This window comes from Rhinichthys klamathensis, unplaced genomic scaffold (assembly GCF_029890125.1).
Source record: "Rhinichthys klamathensis goyatoka isolate OS25496 unplaced genomic scaffold, OSU_Roscu_1.1 h1tg000107l_1, whole genome shotgun sequence".
Taxonomy (NCBI): Eukaryota; Metazoa; Chordata; class Actinopteri; order Cypriniformes; family Leuciscidae; genus Rhinichthys; species Rhinichthys klamathensis.
The window spans coordinates 844984-869366 of NW_026606645.1; the positions used below are offsets into that span (position 1 = coordinate 844984).

General features: G+C 37.2%; 2 protein-coding genes across 2 annotated transcripts; both read right to left on the minus strand.

Annotated features, from left to right (window-relative positions):
* Positions 1 to 801: 801 nt before the first annotated feature.
* On the minus strand, positions 802 to 23728 carry LOC130087301 (probable E3 ubiquitin-protein ligase HERC3). Its single transcript, XM_056253556.1, has 23 exons — positions 23583 to 23728; positions 23241 to 23462; positions 23019 to 23110; positions 20973 to 21103; positions 20709 to 20836; positions 20535 to 20605; positions 20345 to 20451; positions 19974 to 20033; positions 19781 to 19886; positions 19509 to 19695; positions 19264 to 19427; positions 19102 to 19176; positions 18914 to 19009; positions 18721 to 18789; positions 16452 to 16601; positions 16225 to 16365; positions 15969 to 16135; positions 15815 to 15878; positions 15675 to 15733; positions 15392 to 15575; positions 15220 to 15313; positions 14879 to 15105; positions 802 to 1036 (listed from the first exon to the last, which is right to left on the minus strand). The coding sequence occupies exons 1-22, from the start codon at positions 23701 to 23703 to the stop codon at positions 14891 to 14893; spliced, it is 2703 nt and encodes a 900-aa protein (XP_056109531.1). The 5' UTR covers positions 23704 to 23728; the 3' UTR covers positions 802 to 1036; positions 14879 to 14890.
* Positions 1059 to 9512, minus strand: LOC130087303 (probable E3 ubiquitin-protein ligase HERC3). Its single transcript, XM_056253558.1, has 24 exons — positions 9268 to 9512; positions 8969 to 9089; positions 7522 to 7598; positions 7177 to 7398; positions 6223 to 6314; positions 5992 to 6122; positions 5778 to 5905; positions 5603 to 5685; positions 5432 to 5526; positions 5051 to 5110; positions 4858 to 4963; positions 4585 to 4771; positions 4340 to 4503; positions 4179 to 4253; positions 3990 to 4082; positions 3795 to 3863; positions 2598 to 2747; positions 2371 to 2511; positions 2115 to 2281; positions 1961 to 2024; positions 1821 to 1879; positions 1556 to 1739; positions 1391 to 1484; positions 1059 to 1275 (listed from the first exon to the last, which is right to left on the minus strand). Exons 1-24 carry the CDS (start codon positions 9479 to 9481, stop codon positions 1061 to 1063), a joined length of 2991 nt encoding a protein of 996 aa, XP_056109533.1. The 5' UTR covers positions 9482 to 9512; the 3' UTR covers positions 1059 to 1060.
* Positions 23729 to 24383: the final 655 nt, after the last annotated feature.

A 24383-nucleotide genomic window follows, 5' to 3' on the forward strand; every position in this document is an offset into this window, starting at 1 on the left:
AGGCCAAGTTTGACGTCTGCTGGATTAAGCTGGTATTGCATTTAGCGAAGGCATGGCAAATCAGAAAAAACACCTGCTTTATAAGACTTCATCTCTTCTTTTTCAATTGTGGAAAAAAATGGGTTGAGTTTGAATTAATTTAGCCTCACTTTGGCTTCAAATTAAACCAAATTATTTACTTGATATATAAACTTATTTTTTCTTGTTCTGCTGCCTCCTTTCTTTGTTCCATGTGTTAGTTTTTTTATACAGTCGTAACATTATCTCTAAGGGACTGTTCGTTATTTAAGGGGCCAACGGAGGAGATTTGAGATCTGTAGTAAAAAAAGACTTGACCCTCCCTTCGCCAGGAATAATTTTTTCTATGACTCTCCAAAAGGATTGTGAAAAAAGGCATGACCCTCCCCGATAATTTATTGATTACTTCTTACTATCAATGAGAAATTCAAATCTGATGTGAACAAAAAACAATTTGATGTTCAGAAATCTAAGCTTTCTAAATCTAAGTGGGGGATCTAATTTGAAAATTGAGTCAAAGCAATTAAGAAAACCTGTAATAAGAAAAATATAATGAAATAGTATTTACAACAAAATATCTTTTTATTTATTTAAGCATTTAAATATGTTTGAAGAACCACCAAATAACAGGAAATACAATGAGGTTATGAGGTGACATACCAGAATACATGCATCAATGCATCATATTATATATGATAATAAAAATTACAAAATGCCTTAGTTCAGTTATTTTACCATCTGTAAATCATAAACAATGAAAGGTAATTTATATATACATATCTATATATATATATATATTGTATACTGTTGCTCTGACATCTATACTGTTTATTTACAATTATTTACAGTTTTAAGATAAATATTTAAATTGACTGAGCTGTGTTGCATCTATATTTCAAACTTGTGACTGAAAGAAGCTCAGGGAAACAATCACATAGTTCATGTAACATTTTAAAAACAGATAACCTACAAGTTTTATCAACATACACTTAGTTTTGTATATTTTGGGGTTGGGAACCTTGAAGGTTTGGAGCATCGATGTTCATCCTCGTCCAAAAACCTCACAAAAGTGGATTGCATGCACTAGCTTGTAGCGAAGTGTTTTGATACTGCTGTATTTGGGAAGAATTAATCTGTCAAAACAGGTCTGAGCCTGTGGCAAACGGTGATCTGGATCAGGACCGTCTGACTGACAAATCTTCAGAGAACGCGTTGAGAAACCTCCCACAGGCACACGGTCCGTTCCATACAAGAACACTGAAGAAAAATAGGTAGAGCGAGGATGTGAGGCAATACAAATAACAATTCTTAAATGTACATATGATGTTGTAGATGCATATAAAAAATAAATATATTTCATGTATAAGCTTACTCAGAAATTTCTTCTTGTTCTCTTCAGAGAACTCAAAGAAAACAGTCCAGAAGTTCTTGATAAGCTCATCAGAACATCGTTCATAGGAAGCAGACTGAAGACAGAGCAGAAAAAGTCTTAAATACTTGTTAAATTCTTGTTACAAATTGTTTGTAATACGTTTACCTGGAGAAGCTCCTGCCAGTCATATTTAGGGGAGCCGTGGAGAAGCTCCTGCAGTTCTTCAGGGTGAAACACGCTCCAGATATCGAGAGGGCAGCCCTCAGAGAAACCGCTTGAAAAATCCTTGAACTGATTCTCCACAGACTTGTTGAAAACAAAGTCGACATACAAATCCACATACTTCTGTCTGAAAAAAATTTTTTTTTTAAAAGACAAGTTTGACCGAAAGTCTGTCTAGATAGATAGATAGATAGATAGATATAGATACCTATTAACTTTGGTCACTGGAATTTGACCTCCGTTTGGAACGAGCTCTTGCCCTTTGACCTGAAAGAGGTAAATGGCTCCTGTAAGTATTAAAAAAACAGCTTTGTACACCTTTAAACAAGTGAATATAGACTGTATTACTGTGAAATCCAAAAACAGTACATCCACGACGTCCTCTTCTTCCTCGAGAAGGCTTTTCAAACTTCTAATGTGGGATTTATAAAATACAATTAAACCATGATCAGCTCTGTAAAAGCACTGGGAAACTTACAATGTGTAACATCTAATGGTTTACCTGGCCTCCACAGGGGACAGTTCCTCCAGATCATTCAGAGTGGGACTCAGCTGGAGGAGTTTCTTGAACAAGGCCAGTGGGAAGTCAATGTTAACATAATGATGGTTGTACAGCGCCATTCCACAGATAATGCCAAGATAGTAAAAATCCTTATTACATTGGGTGCGCTGAAAAGATACAAGCATCGTTGCGCATTTGATATGGGGAAGACCACATAAGAAGCCTAGGAATAAGGAGTGTTTGGTGAAGAGCTTACATCAGGATTGAACCAAACCAATAAATTCTCATGGACCTCCAGCACGCTTTTCTCCCATTTGAGGAGAGACTTGGAAAGAAGGGAGAAGAATTCGGCTGATAAGCCCCTCTCATCTATTCCATTCTCCCCGATGAACACGACCTGTACAGGAGACGTTTCCATCATTGTTAAAGTAAAATGCAATATCAGACATTTCAACTCTGATTTCAATTCTGTAATTCTTTTACCTTTAATAGATTTAAAAATGAGTGGGTTTTTTGTTTGAGATACTTTAAGGTGTCTGTCAACAGTGAGTTCCTGTTTACACGCAACACGTTGTCATTTAACATGAGCATCTCTTGGTCAGGAAAGCTCCATATGCACTTATTCTGCAAGTTCTAAGAAGAGTAAAATGATGTTAGCTTTAAAGGGGTAATCCACCAAAAAATGTCAACTCTGTCACCATTTACTCACACTTGTATCATTCCAAACTTGTATGACTTTCTTTCTTCTGCAGACCACAAGTATTCTGAATAATGCTGGTAACCAAACAGTTTTGATCTCCATTGTATGGTCCAAAAAAATGAATTTCTCAAAATCTATACACTATTAGAAGAAAGGGTTCTATATGGAACCTTTAAGGGTTCCGTCAGGCGCTTCATAACCTTTTACGGGCTCCCATTATGAGATCATTTTATGGATTTAGTTTTAATTAATTAATTTAGTTTTAATTCATTTTTAATTTTAAATAACATTTATGAATCAAACAGCTTGTAAACATACTTTATCACTAGAAAATAATTAAATAACATGAGAGATATATGCAATCATTTAAGTCATTTCTCCTTATAGAACCTTCTTGGCGTAAAGGGTTCTTTAAAATTGAGTCAAGAACCCTAGAGTTCTATATAGAACCCCATTGAACCTTTTTTTTTCTAAGGCCCTGTTTACATCAGGTATTAAGATGCATTTTAGGCGATTGGATCACAAGTGGACGACACTAAATGGGTGTAAACGGGGTCTAAAACTTTTTGAGCTTGTCCACTTTCTAGAGGTATTCGAAAACACATTCGACCGGATTGCTTTCATAGTGAAGATGCTCACATGGTTTGAATAGCCACAAGGCCCTGTTTACATCTGGTGTTAAGATACGTTTCGGGCGATTGGATCACATTCCCGTTTACACCTGGTGTTTTAATCCGCCTCTTTTGTCCACTTTCAACCACTTCTGTCCTGATTTCTTTGAGGGGAGGGTAAATGTTTTTTTCAGAACTTTTTTCAGAATCTTAATACTAGGTGGAAACAGCACCTAAGAGTGTATTTTGTGTCCCACATAAGAAAGAACATCATACAGGCTTGAGGGTAACTGTTAAAAATTAAGTTATTTTGCATATGTACTGTATGTAGGGCATATGCATGACTGAGTACATCCATCTCTGACTTACACCAAACATTCTCCGTTTAGATACCGTGTCAGCTGCAAAAGGGAACTTGACCAATATTTCAATAATTCCCTGAAAGAAAAATCCATTGAAGTACTTTAAGATTTGTTAAAGTTATTGAACACAGAACATTAAAAATGTCATGCAAATCTCATTGAAATATTTGTTTGTATCATGTCAGAAGCCTTCAATACTCACCAAGTAGTAATCTCTCAATTTCACCGTGTCATTTTCTTCTGTGAGCCCAAAGCTCATATACATCTCGCGCAGGTTTGCCAAGGTGGCTTGCAGCTATTGATGTATAGAAAAAGAGAAATTTCTGGTATTTTGGTTTGTTGTCCAAAAATATCTTTGTGAAACTGAATTCACTATTGCTTTGGTTCTCACCGTATCTAAAAGATCGTTGATCTCATGAATGATGAAATCACTGTTTGTGATGTCACTGTGGGTAGTGCAACAGACCTTCACAACAGAGACAAAATATAAACAACTATTATACAATGATCAGGTTAAATTAAATCTTGAGATCAAATGTTTAAAAAAGGCACCTTATTGAGCATCTGAAGGATCTCCAAAAAGGTCTGCAGGCGTCTAGTAAAGTCATGGTCGTTTTTGCCGCAAGAAATCTGGCCAATCAGCTCAGCACATTCTTTCTGAAACAACTTCACCAAGTCTTTGAGCCAATCGTTGGGGAGTTTGGACCAGTACATCACTGAGAATATATCATACAAATGCTTAAACAAACACAACAAGGCCAAAAAACACAAAGGTTGAAATGGTCCTCCAGCTTTACCTAACACAGTACGAGCATCTAGATTCAACTGAAGGATTTTGGAGGCCAGTGCTCCAGTGAGTTCAGTTCTTTGTTTCTGGAGTCCTCTGATGAGTTCAGGGAGGAGAAGGTAAAGTCTCAGAGCTTCCACACCAGCTGGATTTGGGTTCAGAGACGGCAGCAGTTTCTGTTGAACTACCTTCACCACCTGAGGGCCAAAAACCATCAACTGCATCTCACTCATGCAGTTTAAAATGTAATGTAATTTTTTATAAACATTGGTTTCATCATTACCTTTGTTATTGACCGTTTATCCTCTAATAACTTTGCAAAGGATGTTTTAACCAGATCAAAATCCAATCCACAATGCTCCTCAGAAGTCTGATAATGTTCATCACAACTACAAGGACAGAACGTTACATAAAATCTGTGATGAAAGGAGAGATTTTAGGCACAGAAATGACTAGATAAGACTAGCTAATTTTACCTTGTTTTGATGAAACTTCCATTCAGAGAAGCAGCCGAGGAGAACACTGTGTTTATTTCCCTGTAAACAACAAAACTATATTTATATTCCATTTATATGCTCAAATATATTAAATTGCTCAACAACACAACCTCTAATTGAATTAAAAAGTAAGAATCCTAAGATTCACATACTAAATTGTGTAAATATTATAAAATCAATACTATCTGATTGTTCTGCTATTTAATATTAAGTTTTAAAAGAAGGACAAATGCATTAATAAGGTCACGACACACCACATGTTTTTTCAAAATATTTTAAGAGCATACATAAATGCGGTACACTGGATTTATAACAATATCATGAAAAATCACGTGAACAGAAGCTAAGCCAGGCACTCACTTATTTATTGTTGTATCACTTCCAGACACCCATCGGTCAACCATTTTGTCATTTGTCAAAACCGCTCTGTGATTGGATTTTGGCTTACTTTCAAGCTTCTACAAAATACAGAAAAGTAAATATAAGAAATCACGGTGGAGCAATAATCTGTATGTAAAACTGAATGAAAACTGCCTGTCTTACTTTGAAAAACAAGGCAAAGGAATGATTCTCCCCAGCGATGAGTTTTTCAAATGTGTATTTATGATCACATTCTGTGTGCAACAAACATTTAGTTCAGAGCAACATCTTGAATATAAAATATTCATAACAAAATAACCTATGGCTAAAAGATAATTGAATCTACCAGTTGACAGATCCACAGGGAAAGGCACAGACTTCTTGATCATTTCTCCATTTACCAGCTTCCCTTGCATCCCACATCCAAATGAATAGATCAGCTTTGACGATTCAAATGATACGAGTGTGTGACGTCTTTATTCAAGAAAGAATCAAATGCCTATTACTGAGCTGATCTCAAACATTAGATATACTGATTGCTTCTGAAAAGTCTAGTTTACCTCCCGCATGTGACCTGGGACACTTTAGATCCCCACAGTTCAGCAACGACCCGCGGATGATGTTCGTCTTTAAATGAGTTGTGCCCAAGCTGGCCAAAACCTCCTGATCCAAATGTGAACACTGTGCCGTCCTGAAACATGAACAATTAATTACATTTTCTGTCAAGCTTGTTGTATGCTAAATATGGTATTATTAATAATATGGATATATAAAATATTACAAAATACTACCTTTGATAAAGTGGCAGTGTGTTCCCCTCCACATGAGATGGACACAGTTTTCTTTCGGTTCAGACTATTTACAACCGTTGGGACGTGTCTGTCTGTGGTGGAAAAACAGTAAATTCCTCACTTCCAATGCTTTGATATAGATTTTACACAGTATTTCACAAATGTAGTATATTTATACAGTATGTGCTTTTACTGATTGATGAATCAGAAAAATAAATAATTATATTTCTTTCTTATGTTTTATCATTAATCATTTATATAATTTGATTTGATATAATTGTATTAATTATCATTAATCATTTATATAATTTGATTTGATATAATTGTATTAATCTTTATGCCTCAAATTTAGCTGATTGACTTAGGGTGAACTTTTATACTTGCTAGACGAGGGCAAAAGTCTATACGTTTCCGATACAGACCACAAATGCTCGAATGTCTCAGAATAAAGTGGTAAACGAATGTTATCTTAGCTAAACATCTTGCAATGTACGGGCTAACACCTCAGAGTGTGAAAACATGAAAACTAGATATGTTTGTGTCTTGTGTGGCTTCGATGCAATATACTATGAAAAGAGAACTTAGCTCGGTTCCAATAAGCAACTGCATAAGAGGAAGGAAGAATAATTTTCTGTACGGGTCGGTTTATCCTTCAGACTCAGACCTTGCTCCTTCGCAACCCGTCTTTTCAAAGAGAGATCTCTCAACCACTTTACTAATCTTTAAGCAAGAATATTATACTCAGTGTGTTAATTTTACTTAGATATATTAGAAGTGGTTTTAACTGTTCATTTATGTTTCTTTATGAAACTTTTAGTCCTAATTATGGATTAATTAATTTTACTATTCATTTATTATTTGATTTTTTGCTGTTAAGAAATCAAATTTGACTTAATCATCTGACTGGATCTCCTCCTTGCATCACTGATTAGATACACTATGAAATATTCAGACCTGTAGTGTCTCCGAGGCCCAGCTGTCCAGCCGAGTTCTTTCCCCATCCGAACACGACTCCAGAGAGAGACAACACAAAGCTGTGGTCTCCTCCAGCGCTGATCTGAGCCAGTGGGATCCCATCCAGACTCTTCACGCGGTGAGCTGACAGAGAGCTGGACTGTTCTTTCTCCAAACCCAGCTGACCGTGAGAGTTATCACCCCATACAAACAGCTGACCATCTGAAAGACCAACAACAGCTCTGCATATCTACACACAAATGCAAATAACTTTATGTCAATCATAACAAGATGTCAAAAGATTAAAACAAAACATCAGCTGTTAGATGAAATGGTTGTGAATACCCTTGGTTAGTGCCATTGAATGCTGGTCTCCACACGCGATCTGAATCACTTGCTTGTTTTCCAGACCGTTAAGAGGACTGCAGAGAAAAGACAATCTGTCAGATATACTGTAGCCGGGCCATTCCACCGAATGGGTGACATTTGCTTGTTGTAACTCTTCAAAATTAAACTTTATTTTTTATCTTTTTCAACATTGAATCTAATACTACACATATTTAACTATTCAAAATGTGTATTGGTCAATCTCAGGCAACTTTATTTATTGTTTTACAAGGTTTAAGCAGAAGATGGGCGCATGTTTTCTCAATCCTGTTACCGAAAATCATGTGCCATTTAAAAAGCAAGTTTAAAAGCATGTCAATTAATTCCTTTGTTTTCCCCACAAGAAAGTGTTTAATTTAAAGAGATTGTTGGTTATATTTTCAAAAAATTGATATTTGTGACAATAAAATCACTATTAAGGCAAGGTGTATTTTAATAAAAAACACAAAGCCATTTTTTTTTAACAAGACCGAAGCCTCAAGTTTATATATTTTTTTAATTTAATTTATTAAATAATTGTATAACTTATGGGCCAAACAAAACTGATAAAAATAGTGGTTTAATTTTATTTTTTTAGAAAAAGAAAAAAATTGTAACAGGACTGAAAGTAACAGGATTGAGTTTTTAAGCAAAAAGTTATCAAATACATGGCATATGGCCACATAGCATAGATGCTAATAGCATGAGGACACTGAGCCATTTCTAGTGCCTTACCAAAAGTTAATATTTTTAAAATAAACAAATTAAATCTAAGAAAAAGTTTAGGTAACAGGACCGTATGTTGAGATTGACCTTCTCAGTCATAGTTACAATTTCATCAAATATACAGAAATTAAAATGAGAGGACTTCCTTATGGTCGCCCCATTGCCTTCAGAAGATCCAGATGATGCAACTTACTGTTGAAAATGTGTCTTGTGGAATATTCTACGTTTTTCAGAGGCGGGATGTAATAGGGTATAACAGGACTGAGTGAAAACCCGGGGACATGACTAAAATGTGTATTTTATCTAAAATATTAGATCAAATGTTTTTTTCTTTTTTCATTTTAAAGCAGATTGGATACAAAGTCACACAACAATGCAAAAAAAATCTAATTTCTGAAGGATTTTAATCATTATATTTCATGGTAAAGTTTAGAGAGAGAGTGGGGACATGCAGAAAATGCAATTTTTTAGTGTTCTATGTAGTTTCTATTAATGTTTTTAATTATACATTTTAAATTTGTAGTTAGATTAATATGCATGACATTTTGCTTAATAATAAAATGTATTTTAGAGTTAATTTTCATGCAATTTTATGCATATAATGTCCTGGGGACAGAAATGTCACCCTTTCGGTGGAATGGCTCAGCCCTATATTTGTTATTATCATGTATGGTAATTTATACTGCCTACATAAACTTACCGGCACACAGTAGATGTGCCCATAAAGAGAACTTTTCCTCCATCAGCAAGAAGAACCGCACAGTCTCCTCCACAGACAATCGATCTGAATCTCAAACTGTCCTTATTCAGCTGTGGTTGCTCTGGATTAAAACAAATATTTTCATCAGTTCAACTTCTATTCAGACTGTAAACATACAAACAAACATGTTTTCATAATTAATACATGACATTTATCTTACATTTAATAAGTATTGTAATGATAATTTTAACAATAAAAATACAAATAAAAATAGTTTAATTTATTGCAGGCTTTCATACCTAGTTTTCCATCCTGATCACAGTCTTCGCCGCGGAATCTCAGGATCGAGAGCTTCTCATTCCTGATAAATCCAACAAAACTCCTTCCAGCTGACATGTCCTGAACTGGTGATTTGGAACACACGGATCGTATTCCACATTTGCCATGTTTGACTTTGTCAGGCTGTATCAAACCGAGGCCCTCTGTGAGCTGCGCTCCCCAGTAGCACAACATGTTCACACAGCTGATCGACCAAAGACTCCAGCTGACTGAAGAACACACTCTCTGAAAGCAAACACGCTGGTTTTAGCCAAAACGAAACCGGTTTGATTTCCCACTAAGTGAAACTGTTTGGGAATCATAATCTACAATGATGCGTTCAATATAGTGAATAGCTAAAACGAACAACAAAGGAATGAGGAATTTAGTTGAGTAATGAGGGCAGTTAATTGGAAAACGAAACAAAAACTTAAAAGGATATTTCAACCAAAAATGTATATTCAGTGTATTTTTCTCTCGTGTCATGTCGATTTCACATAATATATTTTAACACACATACACGCTAGGTAGGTATATGTACGATCAAGTACAGATAAACATACTGACGTATGAATAATTTTATAACAAAACAGTTGGCTCTTTTACATGATTCCGAGTTACAGAGTGGGAAGCTACTGTTTCTCCTAAATCATTGGTTTAGATCCATGTCAATCACAGAAATCTGTCCAATCAACTGATTGAACCCCACCGACGAAATGGAGGGATCTGATTGGTTCACTGGTATTTTCCTTCAGAGGCGGTGGGGTGCAGAGCCGAAACGACTCTGAAGATATGACCGATTGTATATTTACTTACACTAACGCGTTAGGATAAACAAAAACAAATAGAAATTCATTGTTATCACACAATTTGAAGGTAGGTAGCGAATAAAAATGTAGAAATTATACAATATTCTCGTTTTGTTGCACATTTGCGTGTAACCTTGTTACCTAATGACTCCATTGGTACAGGCAGTAAACCCGCTGTTTAGTGTTTAAACAAAGGCTGTCTTATAACCTAACGAGCTGACTACATAGCATTTTTGGGCATGTATTATACAGTTTTTTTTTAATTGAATGACTTAACTTAAGTGGGAGGGGCTGTAAACATGCTATTTAGATATAATAAAACAAAGGCTATGTCTCAAAACACATCGAGCTGCCTAACTAAATAGCTTTTTTTTTGGAAATCATAGGTGCCTAAAAAGTGCTGCCTGTGTTGGCAATTCTTGCTAAATTGTGAGACACAGCTGAAAGGTACGTGCTGCATTTCGGATAGTATATGTTAATCTAGGGATAAACAAGCCTTGAGGAAAGTCATTAATTTGTTCATTTTCTCCTTGTTTTTCAGAGAACTCCTGGTCGAGACTATACATTTTTCAAGACACGCTTTCTGCACTGAACTACGAAGCATATTTTGGGTCCCATTTTGTTAAGTGTGGGGTCCAGCCACGAGTATGTCAGTGGCTCTTCTCATGCGATATGCCACGCTCACCGGGTCCCGAGTCTGGAGCAACCATAGACAGTTAAAGGGCAGCAACCAGTAGCAGTAAGTGACATGGCATCTGACGCACAGTTGGCACATCCGGTCTTCATTGGCATGTGCCAGTGGATAGTGGAATGTGTCACTGACATTATCGCGACACACTGACATGATATATTTATTTTGTGTCTTGAATGGGCTGTTTGTCACTTTGCTAGATAAACAACATAAAGTAGCACTGGTATTACAAAACATTGTTGTAGAGACGGAGACGGAGACGGACTTTTGACTTGAGCGCGGCGAATTCTCCAACCGGGGGGGGTATGGGTATGAGCGGACTTTTGACTTGAGCTCGGCGACTTCTAAGGGCCCCCCCCCCCCCTGCCTCGGGCCCTGGGTACTCGGTACCCCTTTTCCCCCCGCTACCACGCCCCTGCATAGAGGCTCAAGCCGTATGTTTAGTAACATAAAACTTCAGAGGTTTCCTTCAGGAGATGGGCTTTGGAATCTGTGTTTTAGAATAACTAACTGTTTATGTTGCATTTGGTGTTTTTTTTTTCAGAGACATTGCAGAGGAGGAGAATAACTTGGAGTTAGTTTTAACCAGGGCATTTCTTGAGCTGGACAAATCTTACTGCACATGCATTATTAAGAGTTCATTCTATAGGTATGCGCGTTTGAATATATGTAGTCGTTCCCTAAAAAAACAACCCTCAACAAACTACTTGTCTGGCCTTAAAATGTATAATACAGAATTTTATCACTTCGGGGTATCCACGCGAACTGGAATTATCCCGATAACGCTTTATCTCTAGAGAGGTAAGGGAAGGGAAGGAGGCCTTCACAGGGGAGGGACTAGTGAAACTTCAGCACTGCATTGTCGTCGTGTCCAGGCGCAGGTCCTTCATCAGATCTGAATGTTTGAGGAGACTGTGAGGCTGTCAGTCCCTGCGCCGGTGTGGATCCTGTCATTCAGAATCACAGATTATTATTTTTGGAAGTATGACCAACATATTAAGTTTCACCGGAAAATGTCATCTGAACAAGTAAGTAACATCCACTTTTGTTCTGACCACCTAAGGGGAAAAAAAGCATTGCAGTTAATCGCGCTGATTAAATCTAACGATCGCTTATCATATCACGTCAAACCGTGCAAATTATACTTTGTTCTCAAATTGTTAATGTTTACAACATCAGCATTGCGTGACTACATTTAATGTGTATTAGGGATAACGTTACCTTTAGTTCAGTTTCCATTTCTGTGCAGTCTAATTTCTAAATGTCATACCAACAAATATAATATAATCATATTATTACCTTTTAAATGCCCTTCCAATATTATCCTTGTTTTCGCATGGGTCTGGTTGCACTCTTTTTTTCTGTAGCCACTCGAAGTCTGAGTTATCCACTGAGTAAGTGCACTAGACAAGTTATGTTTTAAATCGGTGCAAATATTTCTGATATATAGAGCAAATATTGCGTGATTTTAGTTTGCATCGCCAGCTGTTAAGTCTTGCTCATTGATCTGCAGGAATGACCGAAAAACCTCTTGCCCTCCCTTTCCCCAGCCAGTGCAGACTTAAACAGATATAATTCATGCATTTCCATTAGGGGTGTCACGGTTCGGTTCAGTACGTTTCCGATACAGCAAAAAGAAAGAAATGCCAGAGAAATTTCCTTGATTTAATTTTTTTTATTATATTTTTATTAAAACTAACATCATAAAGTATGATATTTTTTAACTTTGAGCAATGATGGAGCTATTTGTCCTTGGACAAAATGAAATGTAATATTGTAGTAGTTATAAACAAAGATTTATTTTAGTTCAAACTTCAAATTAACATTTGAGGGCAGCAATTGTATTCATAATGTCAAAATAAAACTGACGTGATGTTACTTGAAAGCGTTATAGCCTACTATTCCTGCCAAACTTCCATGGTTACAGTTAGTAGTGTTACTACAGTAAAGTAAACCCATGATTAATGTTGCTGATCTGTGGACACTGGATAGTTCATTCATGGCACAATGTCTCTTCCTGGTTTCCACGTCAGCGCTGTTTGATCCGTTAATAACGGAGAAATGCGAATGTTTCTCACTAGATCTCGCAGCGATGTTATTACTTCAGTGGCGAATTCAAATAGCCTGGCATGCCAGACCTACATCAAGATGTTAGATGTCACACTGGCTGCGAAATAATTTTTGCTGCCGCTAGGGTGCGTCTAGATTTCTAGGCTAGAATTCAAATGCTTCTTTACTGGATTTCGCTGTGTAGTAACAGTGCTGATGATTAAGATCGGCTCGCGCTGCATTGGTCCAAACTGATAAACGGCCCGTCAACCACACAATACGAGTGGTTTTGTTCCGCTTATATTACATTTGCCATTTGATGTTGGGTAATGTTGTGGTCACACCAGCGTCTCTTACATTATGAGTGCGCTTGCCACGCGTGACGCGCCTACATTTGAAATAACGAAATTTTGGTCGGCAGGAAAAATGGTCCGACGAACCGTTCGGTTCAAAAATGCGTACCGAAAACCGAACAGAAAGCCTCGTACCGAATGGTTCAATACGAATACGTGTATCGTTACACCCCTAATTTCCATGTAATTAGTTTCACAAACGTAATTCCGATCGACCAGCTCACTTGGCACGGCGTTCGTGGTTTGATTAGTCGAGACTGTTTTCCAAAGCTCGAGCTGCCTGTATACGCGAAGTGGACTGTCTTTATAAAATATCTTTTTATTAAACTGTCTGTACACTTACAAAGTTCTCAATGCTTATGTTACTGTGTTAGTGTGGGGCTATTTTGAGCCTTGTTAGTGGTATTAACTAGCGATTTTTATTTTTACTTACTCTATGCCCTATATACTAGCGTTATACGCTAAACAGTTTTTAGAGATAAAGCTCTTTACATTCGATTATCATGAAAACAAATCTCAGAGAACGGTTGACTAGGTACCAATGTTTTATTAGACCAAAGGTTCATTTTGCGCCGGAGTTCTCCTTTAATGATGGATTTGATCTGCTGTAAAGTGTGACAACACCAGGCCGTTGGCGGAATTTGTTCTAATTCATAATGTACAGAAAATTATTGTTTATATTATGTAATTATTGTTTATATTATGTATTTTAACAGTGTTTCACTGTAAAACCATATGATTACTTGCTTTTGATACATTATTTGAACTAAATATTATTGCCTCATTGTTATTATGCCTATTATACAGTATATGCCTCCTTTCTTTGTTCCATGTGTTAGTGTTTCTGCTGCAACAATTCTATTGCATTATGTCTGCAAAATGTAACATCCAAAACGTTTATTTCATGCTAGTTATTGTGTCAGTAAATTGGCCAATGCCACCAAAATAAAAAGTGCCTTTGTCATCGTGTGTGAGCCACACTTGTTAAAATGTTTAGATGTTTTTTTCACCATGGAAATATTTGTTATACAAATTTCATGTTTTTTCATGACACTTTTGCATACATGTGCCAAAACATGCAATTTGCTTAAATCAATGAGAAATTCAAATCTGATGTGAACAAGAAACAAATTGTTGTTCAGAAATCTTATTGGTTTGAGCAATAAGTCAATTGAGTCAAAGCAATTAAGAAACACTGTAATAAGATACATATAATGAAATGGTATTTACAACGACATATCTTTTTATTTATTTAAGCATTTAAATATGTTTGAAGAACCACCAAATAATAGGAAATACAATAAGGTTATGAGATGACATACCAGAATACATGCATCAATGCATCATATTATATATGATAATAAAAATTACAAAATGCCTTAGTTCAGTTATTCTACCATCTGTAAATCATAAACAATGAAAGGTCATTTAAAAAAAAATACTGTATACTGTAGCTCTGACATCTATACTGTTTATTTACAATTACTGTATTTATAGTTTTTAGATAAATAGTTCAATTGACTGAGCTGTGTTGCATCTATATTTCAAACTTGTGACTGTAAGAAGTTTAGGGAAAGAATCACATAGTTCATGTAACATTTTAAAAACAGATTTACTTTTACAGATTTTACTTTACACGTTTTACTTAGTTTTGTATATTTTGAGGTTGTGAACCTTAGTGGTTTGGAACATTGATGGATGTTCATGTTCGTCCAAAAACCTCACAAAAGTGGATTGCATGTGCTAGCTTGTTGCGAAGTGTGTTGATACTGCTGTATTTGGGAAGAATTAATCTGCCATAACAGGTCTGAGCCTGTGGCAAACGGTGATCTGGATCAGGACCGTCTGACTGACGAATCTTAAAAGGACGCTTTGAGAAACCTCCCACAGGCACACGGTCCGTTCCATACAAGAACACTGAAGAAAAATATAGATTGAGGATGTGAGGCAATACAAATAACAATCCTTAAATGTCCATATGATGTTGTAGATGCATTTTTTTAATATATATACATTCATGTATAAGCTTACTCAGAAATTTCTTCTTGTTCTCTTCAGAGAACTCAAAGAAAACTGTCCAGAAGTTCTTGATAAGCTCATCAGAACATCCTTCATAGGAAGCAGACTGAAGACAGAACAGAAAAAGTCTTAAATACTTGTTAAATTCTTGTTACAAATTTGCAAGTTCTGCTAATACATTTACCTGGTGAAGCTCCTGCCAGTCATATTTAGGGGAGCCGTGGAGAAGCTCCTGCAGTTCTTCAGGGTGAAACACGCTCCAGATATCGAGAGGGCAGCCCTCAGAGAAACCGCTTGAAAAATGCTTGAACTGATTCTTCACAGACTTGTTGAAAACAAAGTCAACATACAAATCCACATACTTCTGTCTGAAATAAAAAATCAAGACAAGCTTGACAAAGTCTAAATGCTTTTGAAGATAGATAGTTCGATAGGGAAGGATGAGGGTAGTTAAACAAGTACACTACCTATTAACTTTGGTCACTGGAATTTGACCTCCGTTTGGAACGAGCTCTTGTCCTTTGACCTGAAAGAGGTAAATGGCTCCTGTAAGTATTTAAAAAACAGCTTTGTACACCTTTAAACAAGTGAATATAGACTGTATTACTGTGAAATCCAAAAAGAGTATATCCACGACGTCCTCATCTTCCTCGAGAAGGCTTTTCAAACTTCTAATGTGGGATTTATAAAATACAATTAAACCATGATCAGCTCTGTAAAAGCACTGGGAAACTTACAATGTGTAACATCTAATGGTTTACCTGGCCTCCACAGGGGACAGTTCCTCCAGATCATTCAGAGTGGGACTCAGCTGGAGGAGTTTCTTGAACAAGGCCAGTGGGAAGTCAATGTTTACGCAATGATGGTTGTACAGCGCCATTCCACAGATAATGCCAAGATAGTAAAAATCCTTATTACATTGGGTGCGCTGAAAAGATACAAGCATCGTTGCGCATTTGATATGGGGAAGACCACATAAGAAGCCTAGGAATAAGGAGTGTTTGGTGAAGAGCTTACATTAGGATTGAACCAAACCAATAAATTCTCATGGACCTCCAGCACCCTTTTCTCCCAGTTCAGGAGAGACTTGGAAAGAAGGGAGAAGAATTCGGCTGATAAGCCCCTGTCATCTATTCCATTCTCCCCGATGAACACGACCTGTACAGGAGACGTTTCCATCATTGTTAAAGTAAAATGCAATATCAGACATTTCAACTCTGATTTCAATTCTGTAATTCTTTTACCTTTAATAGATTTAAAAATGAGTGGGTTTTTTGTTTGAGATACTTTAAGGTGTCTGTCAACAGTGAGTTCCTGTTTACACGCAACACGTTGTCATTTAACATGAGCATCTCTTGGTCAGGAAAGCTCCATATGCACTTATTCTGCAAGTTCTAAGAAGAGTAAAATTATGTTAGCTTCAAAGGAGTAGTCCACCAAAAAATGTTCATTTACAATCATTTACTCACACCTGTGTGATTTCAAACCTGTATGACTTTCTTTCTTCTGCAGAACACAAGCCTATTCTGAATAATGCTGGTAACCAAACCAGCATTATTTTAATGCACAGTGACCTCAGTTGTATGCTCCAAAAAAAGGCATTTCTCAAAATCTCCTACACTCTTTAGCCGGGGACACACTTAACGACTGTAAGAGTTCCGTCAGGCGCTTCATAGAACCTTTTACAGGCTCCCATATATGAATCAAACCGCTTGTAAAAAATACTTTATCTCCTGAAGAAATTAAATAACATGAGAGTATTATGCAATCATTGAAGACATTTCTCCTTATAGAACCTTTTTGACATGAAGGGTTCTTTAAAATTGAACCCCATTGAGATTTTTTTTCTATGGCCTCGTTTACACCTGGTATTAAGATGCGTTTCGGGCGATTGGATCACAAGTGGACGACGCTAAATACAGGTGTGAACTAGTAAGAAATAAGAACACAAACTACAACTTTCTTCAGTCACAGCCTTAGATGAAATCAACTGAAGATAAAACATTAAATCTCTCAAGATCTCAGCAGAGGAGGATTAAACAACTCCACAAACAGCATTACCAGCTTCACTTATTACTAAACAGATTGACTTTATTTCTGTCAGACGTCTACAGAAGTTCTTATTGAGAACTAACAGAGGTTTAGATGTTGATTAATGATCGTTTCATTTGACGATACCATCATGATGATCAGCGTTTACTTTAGTTGGGCTCTTGACCCTGTTTAAGGGGTCATCAGATGCAAAATTCGCTTTTATATGATGTTTCCATATAAATGTGTCTTTGGAGTGTGTGGACACAACCACAATACAATGAAAAAATCCATTCACTCCTTTTTTGTTATCCTCAAAAAGTCTAAACACTCTCAATAATCAAGCCATTTGGATTTTCTGAGCAATGTCATATTGCTTATGCTCCACCCACTGACAGACTGTTCCTTATTAGCATAGTTCCCCCTTCAGCCATTTGTATACTGAGGCAGGTATAAGCATAGATATCCATAATAACGGCTAGATGTCTCGTCCGCGCTGCTGGTCAATGGAGGTCGACGTCCGCACCTGGCGGCCATCTTGTCACAGGCAGCTCGCTCACTCGTAACATTGTGTTTTAATGGTGCGTGTACTTTTTAAATAACCATTACTTGCTCAATTTTCTACCGATTTTCAAACGGTTTGGTTTGTTATAAACGTCAGAGATGTAGTTATGACACTGCATACTTATGAATAATAAGTGTATAAATAAATAATCATCCAGAATTATAGCCACGTTAATAACGTTTGTAAGAAACCAAACCGTTTGTAAATCCGTCAAGATTTCAACGAGATAAGAGTATTTGTGTTCGTGCTGATCACTCATCTTACGTACCACAGAGATCGACAGAAAGCTTGCCTGTGACAAGATGGCCGCCGGTGATGACGACAGAGACTCCGCCATAAGTAAAAACTGCTGCATCTGTGTTGATGAGAGAATCAAAGTGTATGCGCGTTGTGCACCCGATACATTATGGCCAAGCATGCGCCATATAAAATAGCATTATGAACAACGCGGAAGCAATTGTTTTCTGGAACTGCAAAATAGCACTAGGGAATGTTTGCGCCGAAACACGCCTCCTTTTTGCGCCGACCCGCCCAGGGAGCGCAAGTTCATTTCCTAGTTTACCGACGTGCGTCTGTGGAGGGAAAAGCCCGCTTTACGAGGGTGCAAAATAGGAATGATACAAGGAGTGTTCAAAGTCATTTGCGCCGGGTGCAAGATAGGGCCCCTGGTGTTTTAATCCGTCTCTTTTGTCCACTTTCAACCACTTCTGTCCTGATTTCTCCGAGGGGAGGGTCTATGGGTGGGTAAAAAATGTTTTATCGTAATACCAGGTGTAAACAGCCCCTAAGAGTGTATTTTGTGTCCCACAAAAAAAAGGAGAATATTATACAGGTTTGAGGGTAACTGTTGCTTAAAAATGTATTATTTTTGCATATGTACTGTATGTATGTCATATGTACATCCATCTCTGACTTACACTAAACATTCTCTGTTTAGATACGGTGTCAGCTGCAAAAGGGAACTTGACCAATATATCAATAATTCCCTGAAAGAAAAATCCATGGAAGTACTTTAAGATGGGTTAGTTATTGAACACAGAACATTAAAAATGTTATGCAAATCTCATTGAAATATTCGTATGTATCATGTCAGTAGCCTTCAATACTCACAAAGTAGTATTCTTTCAATTTCACCATGTCATGGAAATCTTCTGTGAAACAAACACTTAAAATCATCTCAGCCAGTCCTGCCACGGTGGCTCCCAGCTATTGATTTAAAGAAAAAGAGAACTTTCTGGTATTTTGGTTTGTTGTTAAAAAAAAATAATAATAATTTAAACTATTGCTTTGGTTCTCACCGTATCTAAAAGATCGTTGACCTCATGAATGATGAAATCACTGTTTGTGATGTCACTGTGGGTAGTGCAACAGACCTTCACAACAGAGACAAAGTATAAACAATTATTATACAATGATCAGGTTAAATTTAATCTTGAGATCAAATGTTTAAAAAAAGGCACCTTATAGAGCATCTGAAGGACCTGCAAAAAGTTCTGCAGGCGTCTAGTAAAGTCATGCTCAGTTTCATCGCAAGAAATCTGGCCAATCAGCTCAGCACATTCTTTCTGAAACAACTTCACCAAGTCTTTGAGCCAATCGTTGGGGAGTTTGGACCAGTACATCACTGAGAATATATCATACAAATGCTTAAACAAACACAACAAGGCCAAAAAACACAAAGGTTGAAATGGTCCTCCAGCTTTACCTAACGCCATACGAGCATCTAGATTCAACTGAAGGATTTTGGAGGCCAGTGCTCCAGTGAGTTCAGTTCTTTGTTTCTGGAGTCCTCTGATGAGTTCAGGGAGGAGAAGGTAAAGTCTCAGAGCTTCCACACCAGCTGGATTTGGGTTCAGAGATGGCAGGAGTTTATTGTGAACCACTTTCACCACCTGAGGGCCAAAAACCATCAACTGCATCTCACTCATGCAGTTTAAAATAAGTTTTTTTTTAAATAAACATTGGTTTCATCATTACCTCTGATATCAACCCTTTATTCTCTAATAACTTTGCGAAGGATGTTTTAACCAGATAAAAATCCAATCCACAATGCTCCTCAGAAGTCTGATAATGTTCATCACAACTACAAGGACAGAAGGTTACATAAAATCTGTGATGAAAGGAGTGATTTTAGGCACAGAAATGACTAGATAAGACTAGCTAATTTTACCTTGTTTTGAGGAAACTTCCGTTCAGAGAAGCAGCCGAGGAGAACACTGTGTTTATTTCCCTGTAAACAACAAAACAATATTTATAGTCCATAATATGCTCTAAATTGCTCAAAAACACAATCTCTAATTAAATTAAAAAGTAAGAATCCTAAGATTCATTGCTAAATTGTGTAAACATTATATAAAATCAATCTGATTGTTCTGCTATTTAATATTAAGTTTTAAAAGAAGGACGAATGCATTAATAAGGTCACGACGCACACCAGATGTTTTTTTAACAATATTTTAAGAGCATACACAAATGCGGTAAACTGGATTTTTAGCAATATCATGAGAAATCATGTGAACAGAAGCTAAGCCAAACACTCACTTCTTTATTGTTGGCCATGTATCACTTCCAGACACCCATCGGTCAATCATTCTGTCATTTAATGTCAAAACCCCTTGGTGACTGGATTCTGACTTACTTTCAAGCTCCTAAAAAATACAGAAAAGTCAAATATAAGTAATCACATTGCAGCTATAATTGTATATTTATTAATGAAAACTGCCTGTCTTACTTTGAAAAACGAGGCAAAGGAATGATTCTCCCCAGCGATGAGTTTTTCAAATGTATATTCATGATCACATTCTGTGTGCAACAAACATTTCGTTTACAGATCTGTGCAACATAATGAGTAAAACAATATTTATAACAAAATAACCTACTGTTAATATATTTTTAGGCTATTTACCATTTGACAGATCCACAGGGAAAGGCACAGACTGCTTGATCATTTCTCCATTTCCCAGCTTCCCTTGCATAACACATCCAAATGAATAGATCAGCTTTGACGATTCGACTGATACGAGTGTGTGACGTCTTTATTCAAGAAAGAATCAAATGCCTAATTACTGAGCTGATCTCAAACATTAGACATGTTAACCATGTGAGGAAATGAAAATAAATCTGCATTACTGCATTGAAACACTGACTGCTTCTGAAAAGTCTAGTTTACCTCCCACATGTGACCTGGGACACTTTAGATCCCCACAGTTCAGCAACGACCCGCGGATGATGTTCGTCTTTAAATGAGTTGTGCCCAAGCTGGCCAAAACCTCCTGATCCAAATGTGAACACTGTGCCGCCCTGAAACACAAACAATTAATTACATTTTCTGTCAAGCTTGTTGTATGCTAAATATGGTATTATTTCAGTGTTTCCCACAGAATTAGATTCTATTTGCGGTGGTGTGGTGTTTGGGGACCGGGGGGGGGGGGTTGGGGGGGGGTGATGGGTGCATAAAGGACAAAAGCTTAGGCCGCGCCACAGGGGCCTATATGTATTGTAATGGTGCAAAAAGTCTCTCTCAACATAGAGGCATGTTATCAATAACCTTTATTGGAATATAAATGTACATAAGCTTAACTGCAGGAATCTGTGAGGGCAACGGACAAGAAAATTGGTGTACCCAGGGCAGGCTTAGTAACAAATACCCTTGTATGGTTGTCTTGTCTATACACTAAACATTATTGCTGTCAAAATAAATGATTAATCCAAGTGATTAATCAAAAAATAAAAATAACTCATAATCCTGATTGATGCCTTCCTGATTGATACCTTCCTGGTATGTACTATGCTCAATTATATAGCAGGGCTCTCAAGTTTTGAAGACAGGCAGCAGGAGTGACAGAATCACAATTCCAGGATATGCTTTTTTTCTGGTTGTTGCGTTAAATCTTACCCAGATACAATAGTGCTATTTTCTGATTGGCTATTGTGTAGCCCTTTCTTTTTTTTGATTGGCTGATAAGTGGCAGGCTCGACTGCAGAACTCCAGGGGATACGCGCTTGATTCCTGCTGCTTCCATAGTGAGAGCGGCGCGGCCAGAGACATTTTGGGCGCTGCGCATATTAAATATATTATAAACAGTTTTTCCGCGAGAGAAATACAAAAGACCGAAATGAGTGACTGTGATGCTCAATGCGTGACACTTGAGAGCTCTGATATAGCTAATGGCAACAATGTTGCAGGTGCGATGCACCGTGTACAAACCGGAATATGTTTATACTTCTCATCCAACCACAATCAAATGCACTCTATCCAGATGGCGCGATTTATCTGGATAGGTTTTTTTTTTTTTTTACGATGACAAGCAGAAATGAAAACAAGCCGAAATGAAAAAGCAGTAACAAGGCTATTTTTAAAATGTAAGGAGTAGAAAGTAGCCTACAGATAATTGCGTGAAAATGTAAGGAGTAGAAGTAAAAAGTCGGCTGAAAAATAATTACTCCAGTAAAGTATAGATACCCAAAATGTGTGTTTGGACAGAATACGAGACAGAGTTCTTTATTACATTCATAAAAGACCAAATACAGGAATACTGGCTTCTAAACCTCAAAGAAATGCCACAATCAAGACCTCGGAGCAGATATAAGTGAGAAAACACCTCACATGTGCCGCTCACAGTATAAGGGTCTTTCCTTGCCATTAATGCTTGGATATCACGCTTAGGACTACGTCTCTTTACATTAATAATAATAATAATGTCTAGTGCGGTGGCTGTGATTTAAATATAAACCAACCAACATCCGTTGCCATGATTTTTGGAATGACTGATCACGATAGGAAAAAATGACGTTTTAGTTGCATAACATCGTTTAATGGAAACGCCGTCATTTCGCAAGCGCGAATCTGTAATGGAAACGCGACAGCATTTAACATAGATTAACTTCTCAGTTATAGTGTTCATTATACTAACCATTCAACTCCGGATTGATTCTGGAGGAATAAGCACCGGCAACAATCTCATGTTTTGATTCAGATCGTGCTCGAAGAGGAGGGGCAGGGCTATTCGCGTCTCCGTTGTCAGTTTGTGAGAGGGGGAGGGAGGGAGCAAGCTGCGCGCAGCTCTACAATAAAATACAATTTTATATTAAATAGTTAAAAAATCTGAAAATCAATCCGTGGCGGTCAGCGTTGATATTGTGGCGGGCCGCCACAAATTAATGCATGTATGGGAAACCCTATAACATGGATATTTAAAATATTAAAAAATACTACCTTTGATAGAGTCGCAGTGTGTTCCCCTCCACATGAGATGGACACAGTTTTCTTTCGGTTCAGACTATTTACAACCGTTGGGACGTGTCTGTCTGTGGTGTAAAAAAACTGTAAAGTAATTCATCACTTGCTTTAATGTACATTTGACACAGTATTGCACAAATGCAGTACAATTATATGTGCTTTTATACCATCACTGATTTAGTGATGAAATATTCAGACCTGTAGTGTCTCCGAGGCCCAGCTGTCCAGCCGAGTTCTTTCCCCATCCGAACACGACTCCAGAGAGAGACAACACAAAGCTGTGGTCTCCTCCAGCGCTGATCTGAGCCAGTGGGATCCCATCTAGACTCTCCACACGTTGAGCTGACAGAGAGCTGGACTGTTCTTTCTCCAAACCCAGCTGACCGTGAGAGTTATCACCCCATACAAACAGCTGACCATCTGAAAGACCGACAACAGCTCTGCATATCTACACTCAAATGCAAAAAACTTTATGTCAATCATAAGATGTCAAAAGATTAAAACAAAACATCAGCTGTTAGATGAAATGGTTGTGAATACCCCTGGTTAGTGCCATTGAATGCTGGTCTCCACACGCGATCTGAATCACTTGCTTGTTTTCCAGACCTTTAAGAGGACTGCAGAGAAAAGACAATCTGTCATTTGTTATTATTATTATCATTCATGGTAATACTGTTATGCCTACATAAACATACCGGTTTACAGCCACAGTAGTCGCCCCAGCAGCAGATTTGTCCATAATGTGAACTGGATGAAAGCTTATAGGTGACTGAAGTAGGCTGAAAGCAAACCCGCTGGTTTCAGCATAAACGAAACCACTAAGTGAAACTGTTTGGGAATCATATCTACAAATGTTTTCAATTGAGTAATTGGCTCAATGTACAACAAAGAAAACATAATAGTTGAGGAATGAGGAAAGTTCATTGGAAAACGAAACAAAAACTTAAAGGGATATTTCAACCCAAAAAAATATATTCTGTGTAGTTTTCTCTTAGTCTTCCACGGAGGCACAAAAGAATGTGTTTGACAAAATATAATGGACTAAAAACGAACAAAAGTCAACATTCAATCTATTTTCATGCAACGAAAATAAATGGTGACAAATCGATTCTGTACGCGATATGTCATACATCTCTCCTACATCAAGATCTACATGTCGATACATATATTTTAACACATATACACGCTAGGTTTGTCTGTGTGCGATCAAGTTGAGACAAACAACATATTGGCGGTGGTATGTGAATAATTTTTAAACCAGTTCGCTCTTTTGCTCTTTTACATGATTTACTGAGTGCCAAACTACTGTTTCTCCTAAATCATTGGTTTAGATCCATGTCA

Coding starts and splice junctions, on each gene's coding strand:
- LOC130087303 (XM_056253558.1), bottom strand. CDS start 9,481: ATGTTGTGCTACTGGGGAGCGCAGCTCACAGAGGGCCTCGGTTTGATA. Junction 7,599..8,968: donor GGCACATCTACTGTGTGCCG/GTAAGTTTATGT, acceptor TTTTCTCTGCAG/TCCTCTTAACGGTCTGGAAA. Junction 3,864..3,989: donor AATTGAGAGATTACTACTTG/GTGAGTATTGAA, acceptor TTTTTCTTTCAG/GGAATTATTGAAATATTGGT.
- LOC130087301 (XM_056253556.1), bottom strand. CDS start 23,703: ATGATAATAATAATAACAAATGACAGATTGTCTTTTCTCTGCAGTCCT. Junction 20,034..20,344: donor ACATGGCCAACAATAAAGAA/GTGAGTGTTTGG, acceptor TGTTGTTTACAG/GGAAATAAACACAGTGTTCT. Junction 15,879..15,968: donor CTGTCCCCTGTGGAGGCCAG/GTAAACCATTAG, acceptor ATCCCACATTAG/AAGTTTGAAAAGCCTTCTCG.